Here is a 22903-nt window from a genome sequence, read left to right as displayed (position 1 = left end):
AGTCCCTCTGTCTGCTCTCTCTAACTTTGTCTGCAAAACATCCAAATTTGGCTGTCTCTCCAATGAGCTCATTTCTAATCCTATCCAACCTGCTCCCTCTAAGCCAGAACCTCAACATCTTCATTTCAGCCACCTCCAGTTCTGCTTCCTGTCGTCTCTTCAGCGCCACCGTCTCTAATCCGTACATCATGCCCGACCTCAACACTGTTTTATAGACTTTTCCCTCCATCCTAGCGGAGACTCTTCTGTCACAGAGAACACCAGACACCTTCCGCCAACTGTTCCACCCTGCTTGGACCCGTTTCTTCACTTCCTTAAAATGTCTGCTGTGATGAAAAATGGCTGGCTTCCTGGTTGATTCACAACCTTGTTTTTTTTTGTTTGTTTGTTTTTTGGGGGACGTGGCTTATTACTGTTCATTTCACTGGCAAACAAAAGTTATATACCACTATTTTCTCGTTATTATTGTTCCTTTTCCAATATGGAAATTTTTGGGGCGAAAAGACAATCACGAAGAAACTATTGGCACAAGTCAACTGTGGCTATGGTTATTTCATGTCTTGTCCTTTAATGTTGAGTCCAGAGTCTGGATGCAGTGTATAATAACTCTCCGTTATGTCTGTGTAGGCAGTAAAATGACCATTTTTTAAATATCAAGACTTTTTTCTTGTAAAACGTACAGTGTGTTATCAGTTATACAATCACCCAGCCAAAGATGTTCAGTATAATAAAAATAACAACTGAAAAAATAAAATTCACTAATTGACATAATTGAAAAAGAAATTTTTCCAAAGTACCTCATATTGATAAACATTCATTTCTACGGGTATGCTGTTAATTTTTGTTCATTTGTTTCTTTTTTTTGGGGGGGTGGGGGGGGATTCCAGAATATGTTCCAATATTTATCTTATCAAGCACATTTTCTCCCTGAACATCCTGCTTTGGTGTCTTTAACTTTTCCTGTGGGCGTAATAAAAGGTAAAACACAATTATTTTCTTTGATTTAATTGACCACCACATTATTATTAATATTAATTATTATTGTTGTTGACGGCGGCGACACGGTGGTACAGCCGTAGAGCGTTGCCTTCACAGTTCTAAGGACTGAGGTTCAAATCCCAACTGCGTCTGTGAGGAGTTTGCATGTTCTCCCCGTGCCTGCGTGGGTTTTCTCTGGGCACTCCAGTTTCCTCCTACATCCATCCATTTTCTTCGCCGCTTATCCTCACGAGGGTACCGGGGAGTGCTGGAGCCTATCCCAACTGTCAACGGGAGGAACTGGTTGCCAGCCAATCGCAGGGCACCTAGAGACAAACAGCCACACAATCACACCTACGGGCAATTTAGAGTGATCAATCAATCTTACTAAATTTAATATTAAACATCCCGGCTTGATTAAAAATAATAGTCGCACTTACAATCACACCTAGGCGAAATTTAGATTGTCCAATTAATGTTGCATGTTTTTTGGGATGTGGGAGGAAACCGGACCCACGCAGGCACGGGGAGAACATGCAAACTGCACACATGGAGGGCTGGGATCGAACCCTGGACCTCAGAACTGTGAGGCCGACACTTTACCAGCTGCCCTACCGTGCATATTATGGGAAACCGATAATACAATATAACAGTATGTAGAGTGCCATTATCCTCAGCAGTTGATTTATTGATGCTTTGTGATCAACTTCATCGTAAGTGCTTTGCTGCTACCTTGCGGAATTAATGTGCTATTAACCCTTGTCGAGGATTCAATTATTAGCTGATTTATGCTGTTTACACTAGGGCACGGTCCAGGTTCATTATAAAATGTTACAGAAGAAGACTAAAATAATAATTTAAGACATATACTCAGTTTTCTCAACGCTCTGCCTTGGTTAAGTGAACTTAAAAGTTTGTTTACTGTCTATTCTTGCCACCCGGAAGTGCTCTGACGTCATGACGAAAATCACAGTGCAACTTTTCCATTGCCAACGGCAGACAACAATGAAGACTTCTGAAGTTACTCGTTTTTATTAACAAAAATCCAGAAAAATATAGTCTTTCGGAGAGAACAGACTTGTTTTATTTTCTTTATTCCACAGCAGGGTCGCCCATTTATTACGTCACTGTCCGGGGTGACGAGCGCCGACTGCCGCTGGCAATTCTTCTTTTTTTAAAGTAGCAACTTTGACAGCCAGGTAAGCAGTAGGCTACTTTCGTAATAGGTATGGCTTTATAACTGTGATTTGGTCACTTTTTAAAAGCCTGACTTAGCATGAAAACGTTGTAAAACTCGTTAACCGAATGACTAATTTATGATTGGTCTTAGGTCACGCCGACTCTCGGATGACAGTCAGCTGCTAACTTTGGATGCTAATAAGTGGAAGTGCTAACAAGACGTGTGGCTAACGCTGAAGTGCCGTCACATTTTGGTAAAATGAGAACTTCCTGCTCAACAGTTTTTTTTTTTTTTTTGCTATAGTTGAGCTCGCTCGTAGCAGGCTTAAAAAAGGGACGTGGGCGTGTAGTTCGTCAAAGTTTTCAATAAGCTTGAACGTTGTTTATGTGGACGTCGGAGGGTTGTTGAAGTCTGTGAAGGCATTTCTGAAGAAATGTGTTAACTTCGGGAGGGACCAAATGTCGCCATTTCACGACGAATGTTCATAAACCGTTAAAAAATTAATGTATTAAATTTTATATGAACGCTATTTAAACTATTTGTCATTTAGAGGTATTCTATTTCCAGAAGGTTTATGAATGAATGGTGAATTTTTTTTAGCGTTTTATTTGATCAATGCATTCAAGATTTTTGTTTTAATTTCACGGGAATTAAGTTTTGATTTTAATGTAATTTTGTATTTTTTTTAAATGTTTTTTTAAAGCTATCCATAGTTTATTTTTTTTTAGGAATAATCCACCTTTTACATCATACTTAATATGAATTTACTATCCTACAGCAGTATTGTTATTTTTAATTACACGCATGTTCCCCCTGTACCTGTGTGGGGTTCCTCAGGGCAGTCAGGTTTCCTCCCACATCCCAAAAACATGCAACATTAATTGGACAATCTAAATCGCCCTTTAGTGCGATTATTATTTTAAATTATACCGGGATGTTTAATATTAAATTTAGTAAGAATTAGGCAGAATTAGGTGGATTTGATTAATCCTGTTGACAGATTAATGGGTCATCGTACTGCTGGACTGGATGCGAATGCACAGAAGCATGATTAAATCTCCTCTGATTGAAAACAGGAAGCGCCGATTGACGCGACCGACACGGCGCAATGTGGACAAACAAGCAGCGAGGAATTCGACTGTCTCAGCAGGAGCTTCTGTGCAAGAACTCCTGTGGTTACTACGGCAACCCCGCGTGGCAGGGCTTCTGCTCCAAATGTTGGCGGGACCGAGTGCGGCCGGCTGAAGCCCACCAACATGGCACCAGGTAAACAACTGGCTCCATTTTCTAAAAAAAAAAAAAAAACCTCTTACACTTAGATCAGGTGTGGTAGACGGATATAATTCTGACGCTTTGAGGTAGTAACTCCAGTTTGTGCTTCTGTGACTTCCTCCAGAGCGAGCAGCGATGGCACGCCACCGACCTTCTCCAAATTTGAGGAGAAGAAGAATATGGAGAAGGGTCGTCGTATCAACACCATGAGAAGACTCTTCTGGGGCAGTCCGTCCCCTCCCAAAGCAGGTCATTATGATATCTACAGCATACTAACCTCCACTTTTCACTTCCCTCAAGTGATCGCACACCAGAAGTTCTCTCATAATATCAATTTTGGCTCACAACACACAAAAAAAAAAAAAAAAAGACCAGGCAATGACCAGCAAATCCAAAAAAACGCAACAGTTGGGGAATTTCCATTAGTATTCTTATTGTAAGTATCATGTTAAAGATGTAAACATTGTATCATGATTGTGTGTAACTATTAAGGATATTGTTGCTGTTGCTTGTTATTGCTGTTGTTTTACACATATTGTTGGCATCAATCTTTTTTAAAATTTTTCATTTCATTTATTTATATATATATATATATATATATATATATATCTTTTTGCTTGTCCGACAGCCTTGTGAAATTTAAATTGTAACCTCGCTAAACTTCAGGGAACTATTTGGTAATTACAATTTTAAATTAACTTTCTAAGTTAAGATTTGAAAATGACAAAAAACACACAGTGCAATTTTTACCATGAAAATTTTTACTAAAAAAATTCAAAATCCCATGTTCCGGTGTGCAAAAAGTGATTGCCTCCCGCCTGTTTAAAAAAAAAAACAAACAGAAAAAAAATGGTTTATCATATGCGAGTTCAAATTTTCAAGCCACAGCTAGACCTAATACTGTCACACCTATTAGGACGAGGTAAAAGTCACTTCCTTGGCACATTTATTCCACCAGTCGCATCTTGCCTTTTCCGCTCGAGTGCCCCCTTGCGGTCGTTGGGGGAAAAAAATGCAATTAGCCGCATCACCGCATAAACTGCAGGGTTGAAAGCATGTGGGGAAAAAAAGTCGCGGCTTGTAGGCTGGAAATTACGGTAATTTGTAAATTTGTTTGATGGGAAAAATTTAAAAAACAGGATGTGGCCAAACACTCTTTCACACGCCTGTATTGGTCATTATCTCCTTGACCGCCATGGGGGTGGGGGGGGGACTTCAGTCTATCTGTAAAATATAATTCTAATATGCTAATGTTATTGATTATAATAATGAAAAAAATCATATTAAATGTGTAAAATTAAGTTTATTCATGTATTATCCTTAATGTGCACTTTATTTTTTTTTATGGCGAGAGAAGGTTTGTAAAAATGTAACTTTACGGAGGAATGGCGTTTTTTTTAACCAAAATAGTTTTTTTTTTGTTTTTTTTTTTCAGCCCTTTCCTTTGTCACCTGTTGAACTATTTGGGTTGTTGTTGTTGCTCCCACCTCTCCCATTAGAACCTTCCGACAGCCAGATGAGCGTGTTAAAAGCCTTCCAGAAGCTGGAACCCGGCGACTTCACCGGTTTCCTCAAGACGCTCCGCAGCCCATCCTCTCAGCGTCTGCAGTCCCGTTGCACAGCCTTCCTCAACACCATGGAAGCGTACCATGTAATCGCCATTGTTGTCTCGTGTTAAAAAGAGCAGACCGTTCCATTTTTTTCACTGGACTTTTTTTTGTTTGTTTTTTAACTGTAGGATCTGCCAGTACAGAAGCAGTCAGATCTCGTGCAAGACTTCTACCAGTCCTTTGCCGAATACTTCAGTCGTGAGTACCCATCGCTGCACTGACTTTCAAGGGATCCATGTGGGACTACAAAAATGGTGGACTTTATGGTGGTGTTTTTTTTTTGTTTGTTTTTTTTTGTTTTTTTTTTTTTTTTTTCAGGTTTTTCAGAAGCGGAGCTCGCTCAGACAATGGAGCACGTAGAGAAGCTCATTATGACCCGGTTGCACAAGTGGGTCTTTTGCCATGACAGCTGCGATGACGAGCAGAAGGACCTGACTTTGCAGAGGAGGATACGGTTAGTTTCGCCTCACTTTAGTAGTTTTCAGTTCCCAGTCTTTTTTTTTTTTTAATTTGCGTGCTTAGCTTTTGATTCACCAACCTGCAATTTTGAAAGAAGGAGAAATGTTCTTTACAAGCTGTTCGTCTTCAGTATTAAAGGGTCCCTATGCAACTTTGGAAAAGTATAGAATTTTGATTTTTCAGGTCTGGAAAGTATGGAAAAATAGTTTCTCATATCCAAGATGATTAAAAAAGCAGACACAAAAATGTTTGTAAGAAAAATCTAGCTCAATCCATGAGGTGCTTTGAAGCGCAGCTGCAATGTTTGTGAGAGGACACTACAATGGGGGTTGGTGAATACTTGATTCTGATTGGCTCAGAAAATACACCTCGGGTGTCAAAGTCCTGGCCTTGGTCCTGATCCAACTGGCCACATGATTTTTTTGTGGCCAGCAAAAACAAATCAAGTGTGTCAAATGCCATGATTTTTGCTTAAAGCCGTACTAAAACTTCACTTTGTCAATAGGAATAAATATTGGGAATTTTTTGGGGGGGACGGGGGGAACAGATCCCATTTACAGTAACTTCAACTATAGTTAAACTATCATCCTTGACTTCATATTTCTTTTCTTATTTTAATGCCTCAATTTATTGTGCAGGTAATATGATGAGGCAAGTAGTAAACATGTAACGCAGCCCTCTGAGCGAAGGCTTAACTGAAATGTGGCCCATGACCAAAATGAGTTTGACCCGCCCTTCCAACGTCTCAAATAGTTCCCCTCAAAACGTGAAATTGGTCCAAATGAAGGAGTTGCGCTTTCAAGACGGACTTAAGTACTCTTAATAGCAGGCTTGTGTGAACTTCACTGGCATCTTCAACTTTGGGGAGTTGGCACTTGAGTCATATCCAGGAAGGAAAAAAAAAAAAAAAAAAAAAAAACACAAAAGTTGTCTTGACATCTGAGTTTGCCCTTTATATGCATGAGCTACATTAATTACCTTGTGATGATCTTCTGGAAATTAGTTGGTGAATATCAAGAATCTGAATTATGCACATCTATTTACTCGTACCGGGGGTCTTGGTCTTGGGTCTTGAAAAAGTATGGCATTTTGAAATCCCAAATGTTTAAGAACCCTGGTCTTAGTTACCTTCCACCCATAAATGACACAGTAAGAAATGTACATTTTCAGTTTCTAAAATAAAAAAAAAAAAAATCATCCATGAAAATATAAAATTGTGGAAAATTGCAAAATGACTCACTTAAAACATAACTACTTAAGAATGGAAATAAAAAAAATTAAGTATACAAAAAGAAAAGTGTTTAAAAAAATAACTTTTTTCAATTTTAAGATCAGTAATATCACAATTATTAATGTGGAAAAAATGGCCAAATTTTGTAATAGAAAAAATGTTTTCTAAAAATAGGGAGTTTTAAATTGATTTAAAAAAATTACCTGTGGAAAAAAATACACATTTTTCAAGTTACAGAATGTACTAAAAAAAAAAACTTAGCCCCCAAAATACACACAATTTTTAAGGAGTAATATTTAAAATGATAATCTCTAATGGGGGGGGGGAGTTCTGCCCCAAAAAATCTCTATTTTAAAATCTACCATTAATCTCAAATATAAAATGATGCAGTTGTTTATCAGGAAAAAAATAAATCACCGATTTGATTCTCTTGTGACATCGGTCAGTATTTGTATTTATGTATGAACTGAATCGCAAGAGCATAATCCAGACCTGAAGTGGAAAAACACAATTGTAATTTTTTTTTTTTTTATTATTATTTTTTTTTTTATTCCTGAAAGTTTCAAAATTTGCTGCTGGACGCCAACTCAGGATCCGTTTTATTGTTTTCTGGCAGCTCTTTAAACTGGGTCACCCCGCAAATGCTCGGCGTACCTTTCCCGGACGTCCAGAGCGCCGTCACGGGCGACCCCTTTCTTCCCGCCATAACGGCCATCATTGAGATGGACGCCAAGCGAGCGCCTCAGGACAAGCTGGTGTGCGTGTCCAAATGCAGCCAGCACGTGTTCGAGGCGCTCTCGACCTCCAACAGCGAGCCGGCCAACGCCGACGACTTCCTGTCCGCCCTGGTCTACGTGGTGCTCAAGGCCAACCCGCCTCGCCTGCACTCCAACATGCAGTACGTCATCCGCTTCGGCCTCCCGCACAGCCTCATGGCCGGAGAGAGCGGGTACTACTTCACCAACCTGGTCAGTTCTTTACACATTAGTACCGTAATTCCTGGCCTACAGAGCGCACCTGCTTATAAGCCTCACCCAGTACCTTTGTAAAGGAAATACCATTTGGTACATATATACGCCGCAGCTGTGTAAAAACTGCAAGTGCCCACGTTGAAACAAGAGATATTTACAAAGAAAGATGGTACACGGAGTGTTTCACGCTTGCGCCAAGCTAACGGCGCCGGGCCGGTAAAAGTCACTTCCTGGGCACATATATTCCACCGGTCTCACTCTTATCTTTTCTGCTCGAGTGCCCCCTTGCGGCTGTTAGAAAAAGTGCACAAATTAGCCACATCACCGCATAAACCGCAGGGTTGAAAGCGTGCGAAAAAAGTTGCGGCTTATAGGCCGAAAATTACAGTACAAGTATTTTATACCTCAGAAAAACTGCATCAAAATTCCACTTTCAAAGTTCTCAAGTATACAGTACAATGTGAAATCTCCACAAATTCCTCGATATTGGAATGGGTAACAGCTTCGAATGACAGCCTTAAATCCGTCCATCCATTTTCTGAGCTGCTTATCCTCACTAGGATGGAACCTAATCCCAGCTATCATCGGGCAGGAGGCGGGGTACACCTTGAACTGGTTGCCAGCCAATCGCAGGGCACATTTTCTGAGCCGCTTACCCTCACAAGGATGGAACCTATCCCAGCTATCATCGGGCAGGAGGCGGGGTACCATTTAAACTGGTTGCCAATCACAGGGCACAGTCGTACTCATCACATCTAGGGGCAATTTAGAGTCTACGTTTAATACATGTTTTTGGGATGCTAGAGGAAACCCTAAAAATTTGCTTGCCCTAGTGCTTCATTGTGCTGCTGCACCACAGCAATAGATGTCCGGATAATTCAGAACAGCGAATAGGTAAGTTTTTTTTTCAGCAAGTAATGGATGATAGGTTATGACCCCCCCCCAAAGAAATTTGAAAATAAGTGAATTTGGCATTCACAAATTGCAAATCTGCTGAGGATCACTGGATGATTGACAATATAAAATTTGTTTTATAAATTCTTACCTCTGAAAATTACAATGATTAAAAGATTATAAATTGTAATGTTTTAAAAATGATGCAATGTTGACCATTTTAACTATTCATAATGGGAGGAAAATTACAGCAAAGAATGAGTCCATTGTTGTTGTTCTGTTGTCAGTCCTGCGCTGTGGCCTTCATCGAAAAGCTGGACGGCCCGTCGCTCAACCTCAGCCCGGAGGAGTTCGAGGGCTACATGCGGCGCCGGCGGGCGCCGGAGTCGGGCGGCGGGCGACGGGACCCGGCGGGCGAGACGCGCCACCTGCTGGACGAGCTTTCGGCGCGACAGGAGCGGCTGGACCGCGGCGTGGACGACCTCAACACGCAACTGAGGATGTGGGTGCAGGCTGTCCACACGCAAATTGACCGGGCCACGTCTCAGCTCGCTGTGGCGCAAGAGGAATTGACGGAGCTCTCGTCGTCGTCGTCGTCGTCGCCGTCGTCCGCTTCTGATTCGGCTGTCGGAGAACAGCTGGTGCTTACGGATCGATTTGTAGGGGCTGCTGATTCAGACTGTTGAGCCCAATTCCACCAGGTACGTTTGTTGAGTTTAACGTTTATCACTTGATCACAAAAGCACATCTTATACTTCCACTTTAAACGTGAATCATTTGCACCTGTTAACTATTTTGTTTACAAATGAAGAAGATTAAGTATATTCCGAGATTACCGGCAACTGTGAAAATGTAGAACTCAGGTTTGTTTCCCCCCCCCCCCCCTCCAAAAAAAAAAAGAATCTATAAATGTAACATTGATTGCTTTATAAAAATTAAAACGGTCCATGATGCTCTTCTATGGGAATATTAACTAAGCAACCTCTAATATACTTATGAACATAATGTACCGAATGCAGTAATTGCACATTTTGCTTTTGAAGGGTTTTGATACCATGAAAGGGTTGGGGGTGTTATGTCAAATTATATATTAAACTTGACGTGGTGATTTGCTGTGATGTTTTTTGTTTTTCCATTTATCCACAATTATTTTCAAACTGACTTTATCAGGCAGTGTTTTCATTAATGGAGTGCTTTGGTGTGTTGAAAAACTTTTCATTTTTGTAATGTAAAGCTTTGTCTTTTTCTCTCTCCAAATGTTGATGACTCAGATTCATAACTCTGATTATTGTTAGGTCACTTAAAGGGCTATTTTATTAACTATAAAGAATTATAGTTTTGAGCAAATTTTCCACTACACAGCGTTCCCCCGTTATTCGCGGTTACGTTCCTTACACCCCCGCAAATAATGGATGCAGTCAGTATTAATACGCTGGTTACACTGTAAGCATGTGTGTGTAAACTGCCACATGGTGGTGCTCACGAGGCAGTGGGGAACAATTGCATTTCACATCTGTAAGCAGAAGAAGCTTACATTGCCCGACAGCCAATGACGTAGACTAAAAACTGGACCGCGCACATGCCCTTTTACGCGGTCAACTCCCGGTCAGGGCAAAACATTGCTTTGGGTCCTGTTTCACGTAAAAGTTGACATCCTTACAATTGTACATTGTGAAACATAAAATCAAATTTCATTGGTTTACGTTAGGTTGCGCTGTTGGCTGTCACAACCGTCCAGGCGGACGCAAAGAAGTAACATTTCACCGGTGCATTTCATCTTAACATTCATAATTCATTATTAAGACCTCTACGATGGTGAAAATATGGTAAATAAATTAAAAAAAAAAAATGACCGAGATCCGCGAAAATGCCATGCCGCGAACGGTGAAACGCGAATGGGCAAGGGCACACCGTAGTTCCAATTACAGTTGGACGCAAATGCACCGGTTGCACTAAAAAAAGAAAAGTTCCGCTTCCGTTCCGATGTCCACTCGGACACAAATGCGACGTAGCACAACCGGGATGTCGCCATGAAGATGACAGATGAAAACAACCCAGAAACATCCATGGATGATGTTAAAAACCTGATTAAAAAGAAAGATGACATCGAAGAGCAGATTAAAGCTTACTACGACGTCCTAGACGACGTAAGTTCACGGAGCACAATCATTCAATTGCTTGAAGTTACGAAATGTTCTTGCCTCTTACTCAAGTTTGTGCGTTTTCACAGCAAGGCGTCGGGCTCGATGATCCTTTGGTGGACGCGGAAGGCTACCCGAGATCCGACATCAATTTGTACCAAATACGAACCGCCAGACACAATATTTCATGTAAGTAACTCTCCTTTCTCTCTTTTTTTTATTTATTTTTTTTTTTTTTCTTGCGTGACTGGAGCTCACTGGACATTTCATTAGGTGCACCTGAAGTTCACGTTAGAATAAAATCAACACTGATGTGCCAAAAATACACACACAGTATTTGATTATTACAAAACAAAAATTGAAACATGTCTCTCAGGTGAGTCCAAATGTATTTTTTTTTTTTTTTTGGTTTTGCTCATGAATCGATGCTATCGTTCAGTCCCCACTGTTTTTTTTTTTTTTCTACAAAATATTGCCCAATTTTTAGTGTTGAATAGTTGAATTGCTGTCATTAAATGTTTCTTTGTGGGGGCGGGGTGAAAAGGTGATGGTCTTTTTTGGGGGGGAGGAAGCCGCCCGACGCCAGCAATATGCAGTGTTGAACAAAATGTATCAGATTTGACAAATTACTAGATGAAAAATAGTTGGGAAAATATTGGACAAAGTTACATGTACAAAAGATGAAAAGTCTCAGAATATTTGAAAGGGGGGGGGCACCAATCACCACAAATGTTGGCGTTTCTGTTCTATTTTTAAAATATATTATTGTAGAGGAAGTTATGTAAAAAAATACTAGGGGATTACTGTAGAAGAAAATGAAAATTATTAGACATACATAATATTGCATGTAAAATTATAAAGTAACTGGGTTGTTTTATTTAGTTAAAAAAAATTACGTTAAATATTCCAAACTTACCATAAATACACACGAGCAGAAATAGAAAATCACTATTAAACCAAAATACCGATAGAGGAAAAATTCATGGATGGTAAAAATATGAATAAAATGTTTACAAGAGGGCGGCACGGTGGTTCAGCTGGTAAAGCGTTGGCCTCACAGTTCTGAGGTCCCGGGTTCAATCCCGGACCCCACCTGTGTGGAGTTTGCATGTTCTCCCCGTGCCTGCGTGGTTTTCTCCAGGCATTCCGGTTCCCTCTCACCTTCCACAAACATGCAACATTCATTGGACACTCTAAATTGCCCGTAGGTGTGATTGTGAGCGCGACTCTTGTCTGTCTCGATGTGCCCTGCGTTTGGCTGGCAACCTGTTCAGGGTGTACCCCGCCTCCTTCTTCCCGTTGACAGCTGGAATAGGCTCCAGCACTTTCTGCGATCCTCATGAGGATAAGTGGCAAAGAAAATGAATGGATGGATGGATGTTTATAAGAAAGAACCCAAGTATTAAACATTGGGGTGCGGATTTCCATCCACCCATTTTCAGTGGCCACATCTTGTTTTGGCGATCGGCAACTGCGAACACGTTTACCTGCTCGGCGAGCGTTAGCAGTGCTGCGTTCATGCTAGCTTTGGGCAGAATGTACCGGTGTGCACCTACGACATCGAAAGAGGCAAACTCGCGCGGCGAGTAATCATCCAGTCACGACTGTCCTCCTCAGTCCCCAAATTTGAAGGTTGCGGTCATCTCGCAGGCCTCCAGAACGACCACAAGGCCATCATGGTGGAGATCGAGGACGCCCTGCACAGGCTGCACGCGCAGGAGAAAGCCAAGCGGCAGCGCGACCAGACGGAAGCGGCCGAGGAGCCGGCGGACCGGCGGCGGGACGCCCTGCCGCACGCCTTTGCGCGGGTGGATGCCGTCACCCAGGGATCGCCCGCCTCCGCTGCCGTGAGTTACGCCGGGATACCTTTTTGCTTTGTCTGATAGCCTTTTTTTTTTTTTTTACTTTTTGCTCTGCTTTTTGTAAAAGGGCCTCAAAGTGGGAGATGAAGTCGTTGAGTTTGGTTCCGTGAACACCGGCAACTTCCGGAACCTCCACAACATCGCCTCTGTGGTGCAGCACAGTGAAGGGGTACGACGCCACATGCCGTACACCACCTAACATGTCAGTGTTTTGTTTTCGGGAATATTCTGTATACATTTTCTCCAATGTTTATTTCGTCTGCAGAAGCCGCTACGAGTGACGGTGGTCCGCGGGGCTCAGAAAGCCTCCCTGAGTTTGACTCCGCAGCGCTGGTCTGGGCAGGGTCTGATGGGGTGAGTCCATAGCGACACAAATTCATTTCTATCACCGGATAGCGTCTCCATCATCCTCCTTATTTTCTTTTCAGGTGTAAGATTGTCCCCATGCCTCCTCCGTGAGCCTCATTGATAAAATTGTGAATTAAATGCCTTTTCAAATTCAGACAGTGCTTTTTATTATTGTTTCTACAAAAGTATTTGTCCCGGGTCAATCGGAATAAATACAACAAATTAGGACGTTGAAGGAAAATAATCACGATGCTTTGAATTTCTTCTTTTTGCCTTTGACCATCTGTGGGAGTTGCATTTTGAATGCAGTCCTACAAAACAAACAAATATTCAATATAAAAATATCAATGCCATTAAAAGGAGGATTTAAATTGTAAAAAAAAAATAAAAAAATACTCACTCGCAGGTTGTACAGATGGGGCTAAAGTTGCAGAATACTGTGGTGGAGAAAGTAGTAAAAGATTATCAACTAAATTAAAAGGTAACACTGAGCAATATTTTTATTTATATTATTTCCTTGTAAAAAAAAAAAAAAAATTCCATTATTTGTCTTTTTAGAAATATTTTAAAAAATACAGTAAAGCCTTGGTTCTCGAACGTAACTTTTCAAATGAAAATTTCGAGATTCTTTTTGCTTCTGTTTTCGAACGTAAATCGGTACTCAAACGCCCCCGACAAAACCCAGAAATAACAATGTTAATTGGAAAAAAATTTATATATATATATATTTGCGTGTGTAGCGGTAAAATTGTAATTTTTTTTTTCGGAATAATTTGTCTGGAAAACACGACTGTCATAATAGAACTTGAGCCAGTTTTCATCTAGTAATTTTTTTTTTTTTTAATTCTTTTGTAAATATGAGAAGGACATGAGCGAGTACTTACTGGACAGGCAGACTGAGCAAACGTAGCCGATCTGGATGAGGTTGCGGTGACAGAAGCACGCCGCCCTGTAATCGACGTGGGCCGGCGGCGGCAGCAGCAGCTGCGAACGCTGCTCGGCGTCGGGCAGGAACACCCACTGTGCCGCAAAGTCACACGGGCTCGTATGTTACCTTGAGGGTCAAAGGTCAACGCGTGGAGAAAAACGCGGCGCGGCGGCGGTCACAGACCAGGAGGTACTGAGCCAGGGCCGCCTTCTGGGGGATCTTCAGGTACAAGCCTCCCGTTATATCACAAGCCTGTGGGGTCACAACATGAATGAAGTCTCCCTCATATAATTCTATACATTATATAGCTAATATTACTCTTTCATTTTCTTTTTTTTTTAGCGTTATTGCTGTAATTAGCAATCATATAGCTAATATTACTTTCATTTTCTTTTTTTTTCCAGCGTTATTACTGTAATTAGCAATCATATAGCTAATATTTCATTTTCTTTTCTTTAGCATTACTGTAATTAGCAATCATTCTTTTCATCTATCAGTTTTTAAAAAAGTACCTTTTTATTTTTCCAAATATGTTTGCACTCGTATTTTTTTTTTAAATTTAACATGAATATTATTCATTAGAAATTCATTTCTTTTTGGCCTATTTATTACATTTTCATACTTTATTTTACATTTTACCATAGTTGTGCATTTTTAAAATATTTATATTCGATGTTTTAGTATGTTTTATTCACGTGCATTTCCAACTCTTATTTTTCTCCCAAAATGTTTAATACAATAAACTTTTTCTTAATATTTGTGTACTTTTTAATTACATGTATAGTATTTTGTTTTGTAGTGTTGTTGGTTTAATCGTTTAACTTTTTTTTGTCAAAAGATGTTTTGGGTTCCAATATTTTTTTCCAAACATTTATTTTTCCAATTTTGTACATATTTCCTCGTGTAATATTTTTAAACCAATATTTTATTTTACCAGATTTGTCTTAGTATTTCTTCCCGAACATTTCTCCATTTTTCTTCCAATATTTTTGATGGGGTTTTTTTCTCCTCTGCATTAATTCAGTACTAGGTTCAGACTTCTAGCAATATCATATTTCTAGTGATCTGAAATGTTCAAAGCATTTCAGTTCAAGTATGCGAGTAGTAAAAGCGTGAGACATTTACTTGCTGTAGCAGCCCCGAGTCCGATTCCAGCACGCACGCATCAATCAGGATGTTCTGTTTTAAAAGCACATTAATATACATTCTTGAAACCGTTAATATAATATGAGATCAATAACTCTTAAAAATAACAAACGGCACGTGTTATGACCTGTTTCTGAGCAGCAAAGATCACGTTCATGAAGTTCATGTATTGTAGGGCGCAGTCGTCCGCCGCCTTTATCACCTAATCGTGCACAATTACTCGATTTATGGTTTGATAAATATAACATAACTTTGATAAAGTGTGTGTATATATATATATATATATATTTATATATATGTTTTGTTTTTTTTTTTTTAAATGAGCGGCTTACCAAAATTCGAGATTTGACCTCCTGCCCCACTAAAAAAAAAACATGAAAAAAAATTACACAAGACAACTTAAAACTAAAATACTCATGAAAGACAATACCTTCAAGTTCCTTTGAGACTCTGTTAATATCTGAGTTGAAAAAAAAATTAAAGAATTGAAAAAAAAAAAAAGTGTCAAACTCAAGGTCCGGGGGACTAGATTTGGCCCGCCGCATGATTTCATGTGGCTCGCGAAGCCAAATCCATGGTGTCAATTTCTATGATTCTTGTAAAAAATCTGTACCGAAATTTCAAATTGTCACTAATCATAAATGATAAAGTTGAGAGATTACAAGCATTTTTTGTGTTACCAAACATGAATAGTTTAAAAACGGATTACCCTTGATTTCTGATTCCAAAACTAGTTCATAAATTGATGATGTAAACATGATGAGATGATTAAATTGTTTTTATTCCACAGTCATAACGGCCCTCTGAGGGAAACCGGAACAACAATGTGGCCCAGTGAGAAAAATGACTTTGACACCCCTGATATCAAGTATTTATGGAAGGATACAGCAGAGAGCTTTGGCGAGGGATCCAGCCAGCATCGTGTCGGTGGAACCGCCCGTCACTTCGACTGCAAAGTGACCACGCAGAAGACGCCATTTAAAGCCACAATGAAATAACTGCACTTCTTTCACGGCAAGTTCTCAAAATGTCATCAGAGTTTTGTTTTGTTTTACACTTTGTTGTGCCAATTCTATTAAACTTTTCATCTTTAAGAACTTGTTTGTTTTTCTCACATCTATTCAGGTACAAGTAGTGGGATTGACCTACTGTTGGACATTAAGTTTCTGATGCGGTCAGCGATGACGGCGTTGGCGCCGGACAGCAGTTCGTACTTGCCGTCGCCGCTGGAGCAGGCGTCGTCCGCGGCGCTGTCGCCGCCCGGACTGGGATACAGGAAATGACTGAAGCAAAAAAAAAAAAAAAAGCAGGACACTCAGTAAGTAGAGTCATCATAAATCATTTCCAGCGTCCATCCATCCATTTTCTTGAGGATAGCGGGGAGTGCTGGAGCCTATCGCAGCTGTCAACGGACAGGAGGCGGGGTACGCCCTGAACTGGTCGCCGGCCAATCGCAGGCCACATGGAGACAAACACCGGAGTGCCCAGAGAAAACCCACGCAGGCACTGGGAGAACATGCAAACTCCACGCAGGCCGGGATCGAACCCGGGTCCTCGGAACTGTGAGGACAAATCATTTCCACCAAATTGTGCAACATTGATAAGCCAAATGTGATGATAACAGATAGACATAGATTTTATTTATTAAAATTAGATTACAATAGGGCGGCACGGTGGCTCAGCTGGTAAAGCGTTGGCCTCACAGTTCTGAGGTCTCCGGTTTCCTCCCACATCCCAAAAACGTGCAATATTAATTGGATACTCTAAATCGCCCCGAGGTGTGATTGTGGCTGTTTGTCTCAATGTGCCCTGCGATTGACCGGCGACCAGTTCAGGGCGTACGCCGCCTCCTGCCCGTTGACAGCTGCGATAGGCTCCAGCACTCCCCGCGACCCTCGTGAGGATAAGCGGTAAAGAAAATGGATGATTACATTAAATACACGAACCTGTCTTTGCAGTGGCTGGCGATGACGGCCAGTTTGTTAATCCTGCTCATGGCAACGTGAGCGTTAGCCATCACCATGACAGAGTCCATACATTTGGGTAGCGTGAACTAGAGCCAAATGGAAAAACTTGATTCGTTGGGGGATTAAAAAAAAAAAAAAAAAAAGCACGATTAGCCTTCGTTATCCGCCATCATCACGGTGGTACCTGCGGCTCGCGTTGGCCTTGTTGCCCCCACCAAATCGGGTTCACGTCCACGACGATGACCAGCAAACTTACTTCCTCCTCTGCAAGGAAAAAATGTTAAAATATATATATATATATACTGGCATAAATATTGTTAACGGAAAATGTTGAAAAACTGTTTTCGGACACACACACACACACGTCATCACTACCCCCCCCCAAAAAAAAAAAAAAAAAAAAACACAAAAAACAAAACGAACCTGACGCCATCACGGCGGCTCCTTAAGTTTTATACTATCTCATTGTCTGTATTTCAAATGAAACTACGAATAAGCGCGTCTATTTGATGTGAATATGAATATTCAAATAAATTGGGCTATTTCCCTGCGTTTTGTTCACTACTGTCGCAGATTATGACGCGTTTGCCTTCTTTCCTTCTTTGACGCTATAAATAGTTTAAATGGCACACTGCTGCCACCTCCTGTATGGAGTGTTTATGATTTTACGACGACTCGTTTCTATTTTGGGGATTTCGACGCATCAATCCCATGATAAAAAAAATGTATATATGTATATAATTCATATGCGTTGTTGTTCTAAAATTGAGAAAGCCAGAAAGGCAATTGTTTCTTTTTAAGGGGTATAAAAAAAACTTGACATTAACACTTGAAATGAAGAAACAAATTCAAATGTGAAGTTGCTTATTAAATTGCCCATTCATGAATTTAAAGTATAATCCTAAACATTTGATTGCATCATCATTTCATGAAATATTTCCACATTTCAATACCTTTTTGTTATAATTTCAAATATTCAATGGCAATTTATTTAATTCTCACGTGTTCAAAAATGAAATATGAAACCAGTAGCATACAGTAGCTAAAATCCAAATGGATTGAAATGTGGACTATCATCAAGAATCATTAATTCTGAACCTATTTAATCATCATCTTTTCGATTCATTGGCATATTTAATATAATTTTTAATTATTCAAATACATGGTTTGTTGAATTGAATCAGCATAATATATATTACTACTCCTGTCATGATTTTTATATTCCATGACAATTTTTCATTATTCGGTTATATTTTTACACCCTTTTTATTTTTTTTTTCAATTATTCAATGTAGTTGTTATGCATTCATATGGTTTGTGCAAAAAAAAATAAACCTGATCCACATTATATAACTATAAATTCATTAAAATGTGAAATCAATAAACGTTTGTTTGTACATATAATCATACCTTTTTGTATTGAATGTATACATAATCATTTTTATTTAGTTGCGTTTTTATTTGTATTCATTAAAAACTAAAATATAAAGCTAATGAAATACACAATCATGAATTAAATGATATTATATAATTCAATAGTAAAATACACTATTCAGATTGAATCTATTTCTCCATTTATTTCCGGACAATATACATGCTCCGTGACCTTTTTAATGTCATTGCCGTAGATTATTCATGACGAAGGATTGTTTTGTGCCGAAATCAAATGAAGGCACAATAAATTCATATACGGGAAATACTTTTTTTTTTTTTTTTAATTGCTTCTCTTGTTTTTGCACCGCCGATTCACACATTTCATTACCCGCGTAATTCTACGACTTGATTCAATTGCATGTACTGTACACCAAAAAAAATATATACTGTCCATAGCAATCACGCCACTGTTCTCTTGTCAGTGGACTTTTTTTATGCATAAATTGGTCCTGTATTTGTCAGTCTGGTAGTAATCGGACTCGATGGCCTCTTCGGAGTCGTTCAGCGTGACGTAGACGTCCTCGTTGACGACCGTCACTTTGTGGACCCTCTGCTTGATGCCCTTGGAGCGCCATTGAGTCCTTAGAGGTTTGATGGTGGGGTTGTCCACGGCTTGGTAGAGGCCCTCGCCTTCCACCAGCGTGATCTTGTACTTGTGCCACGGACACACGATGCACACGCGCCCGTTGAACTCCTGATGGACGCAAAGCTGAGATATGATATTGACGGCAACTACGATAAGCAGACGCTTGTGAGCTCACCTCAATATCGCCGTGCTCCAAAGCACCACCTGCATCTGTTGACACAAAAACTGTTAGCTCCCTTTTTTCCTGCAAGAATTAATCCAGCCATCTATTTCCTTTACCGCTTAGCTTATCCTCACGAGGGTCGCGAGGCGTGCTGGAGCCTATCCCAGCTGTCAACGGGCAGGAGGCGGGGTACACCCTGAACTGGTTGCCGGCCAATCGCAGGCCACATGGAGACAAACAGCCGCACTCGCAATCACACCGATGGGGCAATTTAGAGTGTCCAATTCATGTTGCATGTTTTAGGGATGTAGGAGGAAACCGCAGTGCCCGGAGGAAACCCGCGCAGGCAAGGGGAGAACATACAAACTCCACACAGGCGGGTCCGGGATTGAACCCGTATCTGTTCAGAATAAGCTCTGCTGGCCAAAGAAAATCAGATTTAACGGCCAAGTATGGTATTTCCGGTCTACAGAGCGCACCTGGTTATAACCCTCAGCTAGTACATTTGTAAAGGAAATACCATTTGGTACATGGATACGCCGCAGCTGTGTAAAACTCGCAAGTGCCCACATTGAAACATGAAATATTTACAAAGAAAGACGGTACACAGAGTTTAACGCTAGCCTCCGCCGCACTAACGCTAGCGCTGCACTAACAGGGCTGGTACCATACCGGTAAAAATCACTGAGACACTGCAGTAACACGCTAGTGCAGTGCTAACAGCGCCGGACCGGTAAAAGTCACTTCCTCGGCACATACATTCCACCGGTCTCACTCTTACCTTTCCCGCTCGAGTGCCCCATTGCGCCCGTTAGAAAAAAAATGCACAAATTAGCCGCATCACCACATAAACCGCAGGGTTGAAAGCCTGTGTAAAAAAGTCGCGGCTTATAGGCCGGAAATGACGGTGTGTAACAACACATAAGCAGTCGGTGCCGCCCTGGTACGACATTCATGTTGAGTACCTTGAAGAGAACAAACAAACCAACAAGAATGAAGATGAAAGGATGGGAAGGAAACTATTCCGGTCAAAGAAGAAGCGGAATGATGGAGATGAAAATGTGCTGGCGCAAGGAGAAGAAACCATACTGGGAAAAAAAAAATGCTGCTAGAAGTTGATGAAAGAATTATGGTTGTGAAAGAAGCTCTTTTAAGATGATGATGAAGCAATGCTGGCAAAAAAAAAAGGTTCTGAAGGAGAACTGGAGACAAAAGAAATAGGAAACAAAAATTTTGTGGAAAGATGAAAAGGACCCTTCAAATGAAAATGCCGAAACATGAAGAGAAAACTAAATATTGATGACACTATCCTGTTGAAAGAAGTGGACACAATACTGGTAAAAGGAAAAAAAACAAAAAACAAGCAGAAGCTATCAAGAGAAGGAACGATTTTTCAAACAGATGAAGAACCTACCCTGGCAAAAGAAGCTGATGAAGTGGAAAAGAAAAAGCTAAAATATGAAATGGACGTGGTGGCACGGTGGGTCAGCTGGAAATCGTTGGCCTCACGGTTCTGAGGTCCCGGGTTCAATCCCGGACCCTGCCTGTGTGGAGTTTGCACGTTCTCCCTGTGCCTGTGTGGGTTTTCTCCCACGTCCCTAAAACATGCAACATTAATCGGACACTCTAAATTGCCCCTAGGTGTGATTGTGAGTGCGGCTCTTTGTCTCCATGTGCCCTGCGATTGTCTGGCAACCAGTTCAGGGTGTGCCCCGCCCTCCTGCCCGTTGACAGCTGGGATGAGCTCCAGCACTCCCTGCGACCCTCATGAGGATAAGCGGCTAAGAAAATGGATGGATGGATGAAATGGACGTTATCCTGGCAAAAGAAGTCGCTAAATGGTGACTTGGAAAATACGCTGGCAAAATGGGCTGCTGAAGCGATGCTAGCGAAAGAAGTTGCAGAAAGATGATGGAAAAACAAGATGCCTAAATATGAAGTGGAAGTAATGTTGACTAAAACATTTAGGAACGGTTCTGTTGTTCCAAAAGACTTTTTTTTTCTTACGATAACAGCGCAGGTCCATGGCATGGAAAGTCCCCTGGTGATACAGCACCAGCACATCTCGACATCCATTCACCAGCTTGCTGACGCGGCCGCGTCTGATGATGTCGTCGCGTGTCCCGACGAAGTGACGGGAAGGCGGAGGCGGCGCAGGAGGAGGCAGGAAAGAAGGAGACGAAGATGATGATGTCTCCGTAGCCTCCTTCTGGGTGGACATGTTGGTTACTCGCTACCTGGACATTCCTGGTCGAGAGAAGAATCATTACGGCTCTTCCTCATTAGTTATTTTTTTTAGTTTTAATCGAGAGGAAATTTAACTAAAACAAGCAAACGTGAGGAAAAATAAAGCCAAAAAATAAGATACCAAATGATTAAGTGGAAGCTATGCTGACAAAAGAAGTGGAAAGTATGCCGAGAAGAAGAGAAAACTATCTTGGAGGAAATAAGAAGCAGCGTGAAAGAAAAAGTGGCAGGATTAAGACAATATGCAAGCAAAAGATGGTGAAAAATCAAGCTAAAGATGGCTGCAGGAGGAACAAAGTTTTCCATCCATCCATTTTCTTTGCCGCTTATCCTCACAGGGGTCACGGGGGGTGCTGGAGCCTATCCCAGCTGTCAAATTGGGAGAAGGCAAGGTACACCCTGAACTGGTTGCCAGCCAATCGCAAGGCACATAGAGACAAACAATCACACCTTGGGGCAATTTAAAGTGTCCAATTAATGTTGCATGTTTTTGGGATGTGGGAGGAAACTGGAGTGCCCGGAGAAAACCCACATAGGCACGGGGAGAACGTGCAAACTCCACACAGGCGGGGCTGGGATCGAACCCGGGTCCTCAGAACTGTGAGGCCAACACATTACCATCTGATCCACCGTGCCACCCACAAAACAGTTTTAAAATGCTTAAAAGGAAGATGACAAAGTTTTGCTCGAAAAAGATTAAATAAAAAAACAAGGTAGTGCAAGAAGTTGCGAGTCAGGAATTTGAGCCGATGCTTGCAACAAAAAGCAGGAAACTATGCCGGCAGAAGTATTAAATATTAAAGAAATAGTAGAAATATTATATAACGGAAGTTATGGCCTGTCGGCAAAACAAGAAGTACCTACTGGTAGATTGTACCATGTAATGGCGACAGAAAATACTAAAAGATGAAAATTAAGTTCTCCCGGTTAAAAAAAAAAAAAGTTGCTAAAACACGATGATGCCGTAACAAGTTAACGGAACAGGAAGTTGGGCGCATGATGGTGAAATATGGAGGGGATAGAATATGATGATCAAAGAGGTTACAGAAAGATGTGAAGAGGAAGCGATAGTTGTGTAGTTAATATGCCGGCGAAAATAACCGAATCCTTCCGGTTGTAAATTAAATGTGCAGTACGTGGATAACTAGGTATATATCGGTAGTATTTTATATTTAAAAAATGTAACTCAACTGCAACAGCCGCCGAGTTTGGGAGATTATGACAACATGCCAAAGAGAATCATCATGTTGTGTGTTTCCGTAAATATTTTCCCCTGGTGAAACTCGTCACTCGACTAAAAAAGTGTGTCACTCTCATTAGCGCCCGGATGGAACACGAGTCGACCGCGGTAGATTTTAGATTCCGTATTTATTGAAAATGCATTATTGTACAATTATGTTTCCTTTGATAGTGCAGAACGGTCACGTTATAAAATGGTTAGAAACGTTCTGAGTGACAATAATCATATTAATTGACGCGATTTAAA

The 22903-nt window shown here is 40.8% G+C and overlaps 4 protein-coding genes across 7 annotated transcripts; 2 read left to right on the top strand and 2 right to left on the bottom strand.

The window, feature by feature from the left end:
- Nucleotides 1-1936: 1936 nt before the first annotated feature.
- On the top strand, nucleotides 1937-9706 carry LOC133499211 (rab5 GDP/GTP exchange factor-like). Of its 2 annotated transcripts, XM_061816930.1 has the most exons (9): nucleotides 1938-2177; nucleotides 2309-2411; nucleotides 3235-3424; nucleotides 3555-3679; nucleotides 4930-5081; nucleotides 5169-5238; nucleotides 5359-5494; nucleotides 7347-7698; nucleotides 8883-9706. In XM_061816930.1, the coding sequence occupies exons 3-9, from the start codon at nucleotides 3267-3269 to the stop codon at nucleotides 9279-9281; spliced, it is 1392 nt and encodes a 463-aa protein (XP_061672914.1). In that variant the 5' UTR covers nucleotides 1938-2177; nucleotides 2309-2411; nucleotides 3235-3266; the 3' UTR covers nucleotides 9282-9706. The 2 variants fall into 2 exon arrangements, with proteins under 2 accessions (XP_061672915.1, XP_061672914.1); XM_061816931.1 differs by lacking the exon at nucleotides 2309-2411 and having other exon boundaries at nucleotides 1937-2177.
- Nucleotides 9707-10562: 856 nt separating this feature from the next.
- Nucleotides 10563-13100, top strand: psmd9 (proteasome 26S subunit, non-ATPase 9). The gene is made up of 6 exons (XM_061816934.1): nucleotides 10563-10742; nucleotides 10826-10925; nucleotides 12387-12583; nucleotides 12666-12767; nucleotides 12864-12952; nucleotides 13027-13100. Exons 1-6 carry the CDS (start codon nucleotides 10626-10628, stop codon nucleotides 13055-13057), a joined length of 636 nt encoding a protein of 211 aa, XP_061672918.1. The 5' UTR covers nucleotides 10563-10625; the 3' UTR covers nucleotides 13058-13100.
- gtf2h3 (general transcription factor IIH, polypeptide 3) lies at nucleotides 13097-17602 on the bottom strand. 2 transcript variants are annotated; one of them, XM_061816933.1, is made up of 13 exons: nucleotides 17411-17599; nucleotides 17172-17251; nucleotides 16967-17073; nucleotides 16170-16303; nucleotides 15907-15969; nucleotides 15451-15480; nucleotides 15353-15381; nucleotides 15148-15222; nucleotides 15000-15053; nucleotides 14058-14126; nucleotides 13831-13966; nucleotides 13347-13383; nucleotides 13097-13257 (listed from the first exon to the last, which is right to left on the bottom strand). In XM_061816933.1, exons 1-13 carry the CDS (start codon nucleotides 17418-17420, stop codon nucleotides 13191-13193), a joined length of 891 nt encoding a protein of 296 aa, XP_061672917.1. In that variant the 5' UTR covers nucleotides 17421-17599; the 3' UTR covers nucleotides 13097-13190. The 2 variants fall into 2 exon arrangements, with proteins under 2 accessions (XP_061672917.1, XP_061672916.1); XM_061816932.1 differs by having other exon boundaries at nucleotides 15353-15480; nucleotides 17411-17602.
- Nucleotides 17603-18399: 797 nt separating this feature from the next.
- Nucleotides 18400-22756, bottom strand: LOC133499214 (Rieske domain-containing protein). 2 transcript variants are annotated; one of them, XM_061816937.1, is made up of 4 exons: nucleotides 22282-22579; nucleotides 21178-21417; nucleotides 19183-19217; nucleotides 18400-19115 (listed from the first exon to the last, which is right to left on the bottom strand). In XM_061816937.1, the coding sequence occupies exons 2-4, from the start codon at nucleotides 21389-21391 to the stop codon at nucleotides 18840-18842; spliced, it is 525 nt and encodes a 174-aa protein (XP_061672921.1). In that variant the 5' UTR covers nucleotides 21392-21417; nucleotides 22282-22579; the 3' UTR covers nucleotides 18400-18839. The 2 variants fall into 2 exon arrangements, with proteins under 2 accessions (XP_061672921.1, XP_061672920.1); XM_061816936.1 differs by lacking the exon at nucleotides 22282-22579 and adding an exon at nucleotides 22609-22756 and having other exon boundaries at nucleotides 18415-19115.
- Nucleotides 22757-22903: the final 147 nt, after the last annotated feature.

The sequence above is a fragment of the Syngnathoides biaculeatus genome, chromosome 4 (genome assembly GCF_019802595.1).
Source record: "Syngnathoides biaculeatus isolate LvHL_M chromosome 4, ASM1980259v1, whole genome shotgun sequence".
NCBI classification, from domain to species: domain Eukaryota; kingdom Metazoa; phylum Chordata; class Actinopteri; order Syngnathiformes; family Syngnathidae; genus Syngnathoides; species Syngnathoides biaculeatus.
This window is presented reverse-complemented; position numbering and strand designations above follow the sequence as displayed.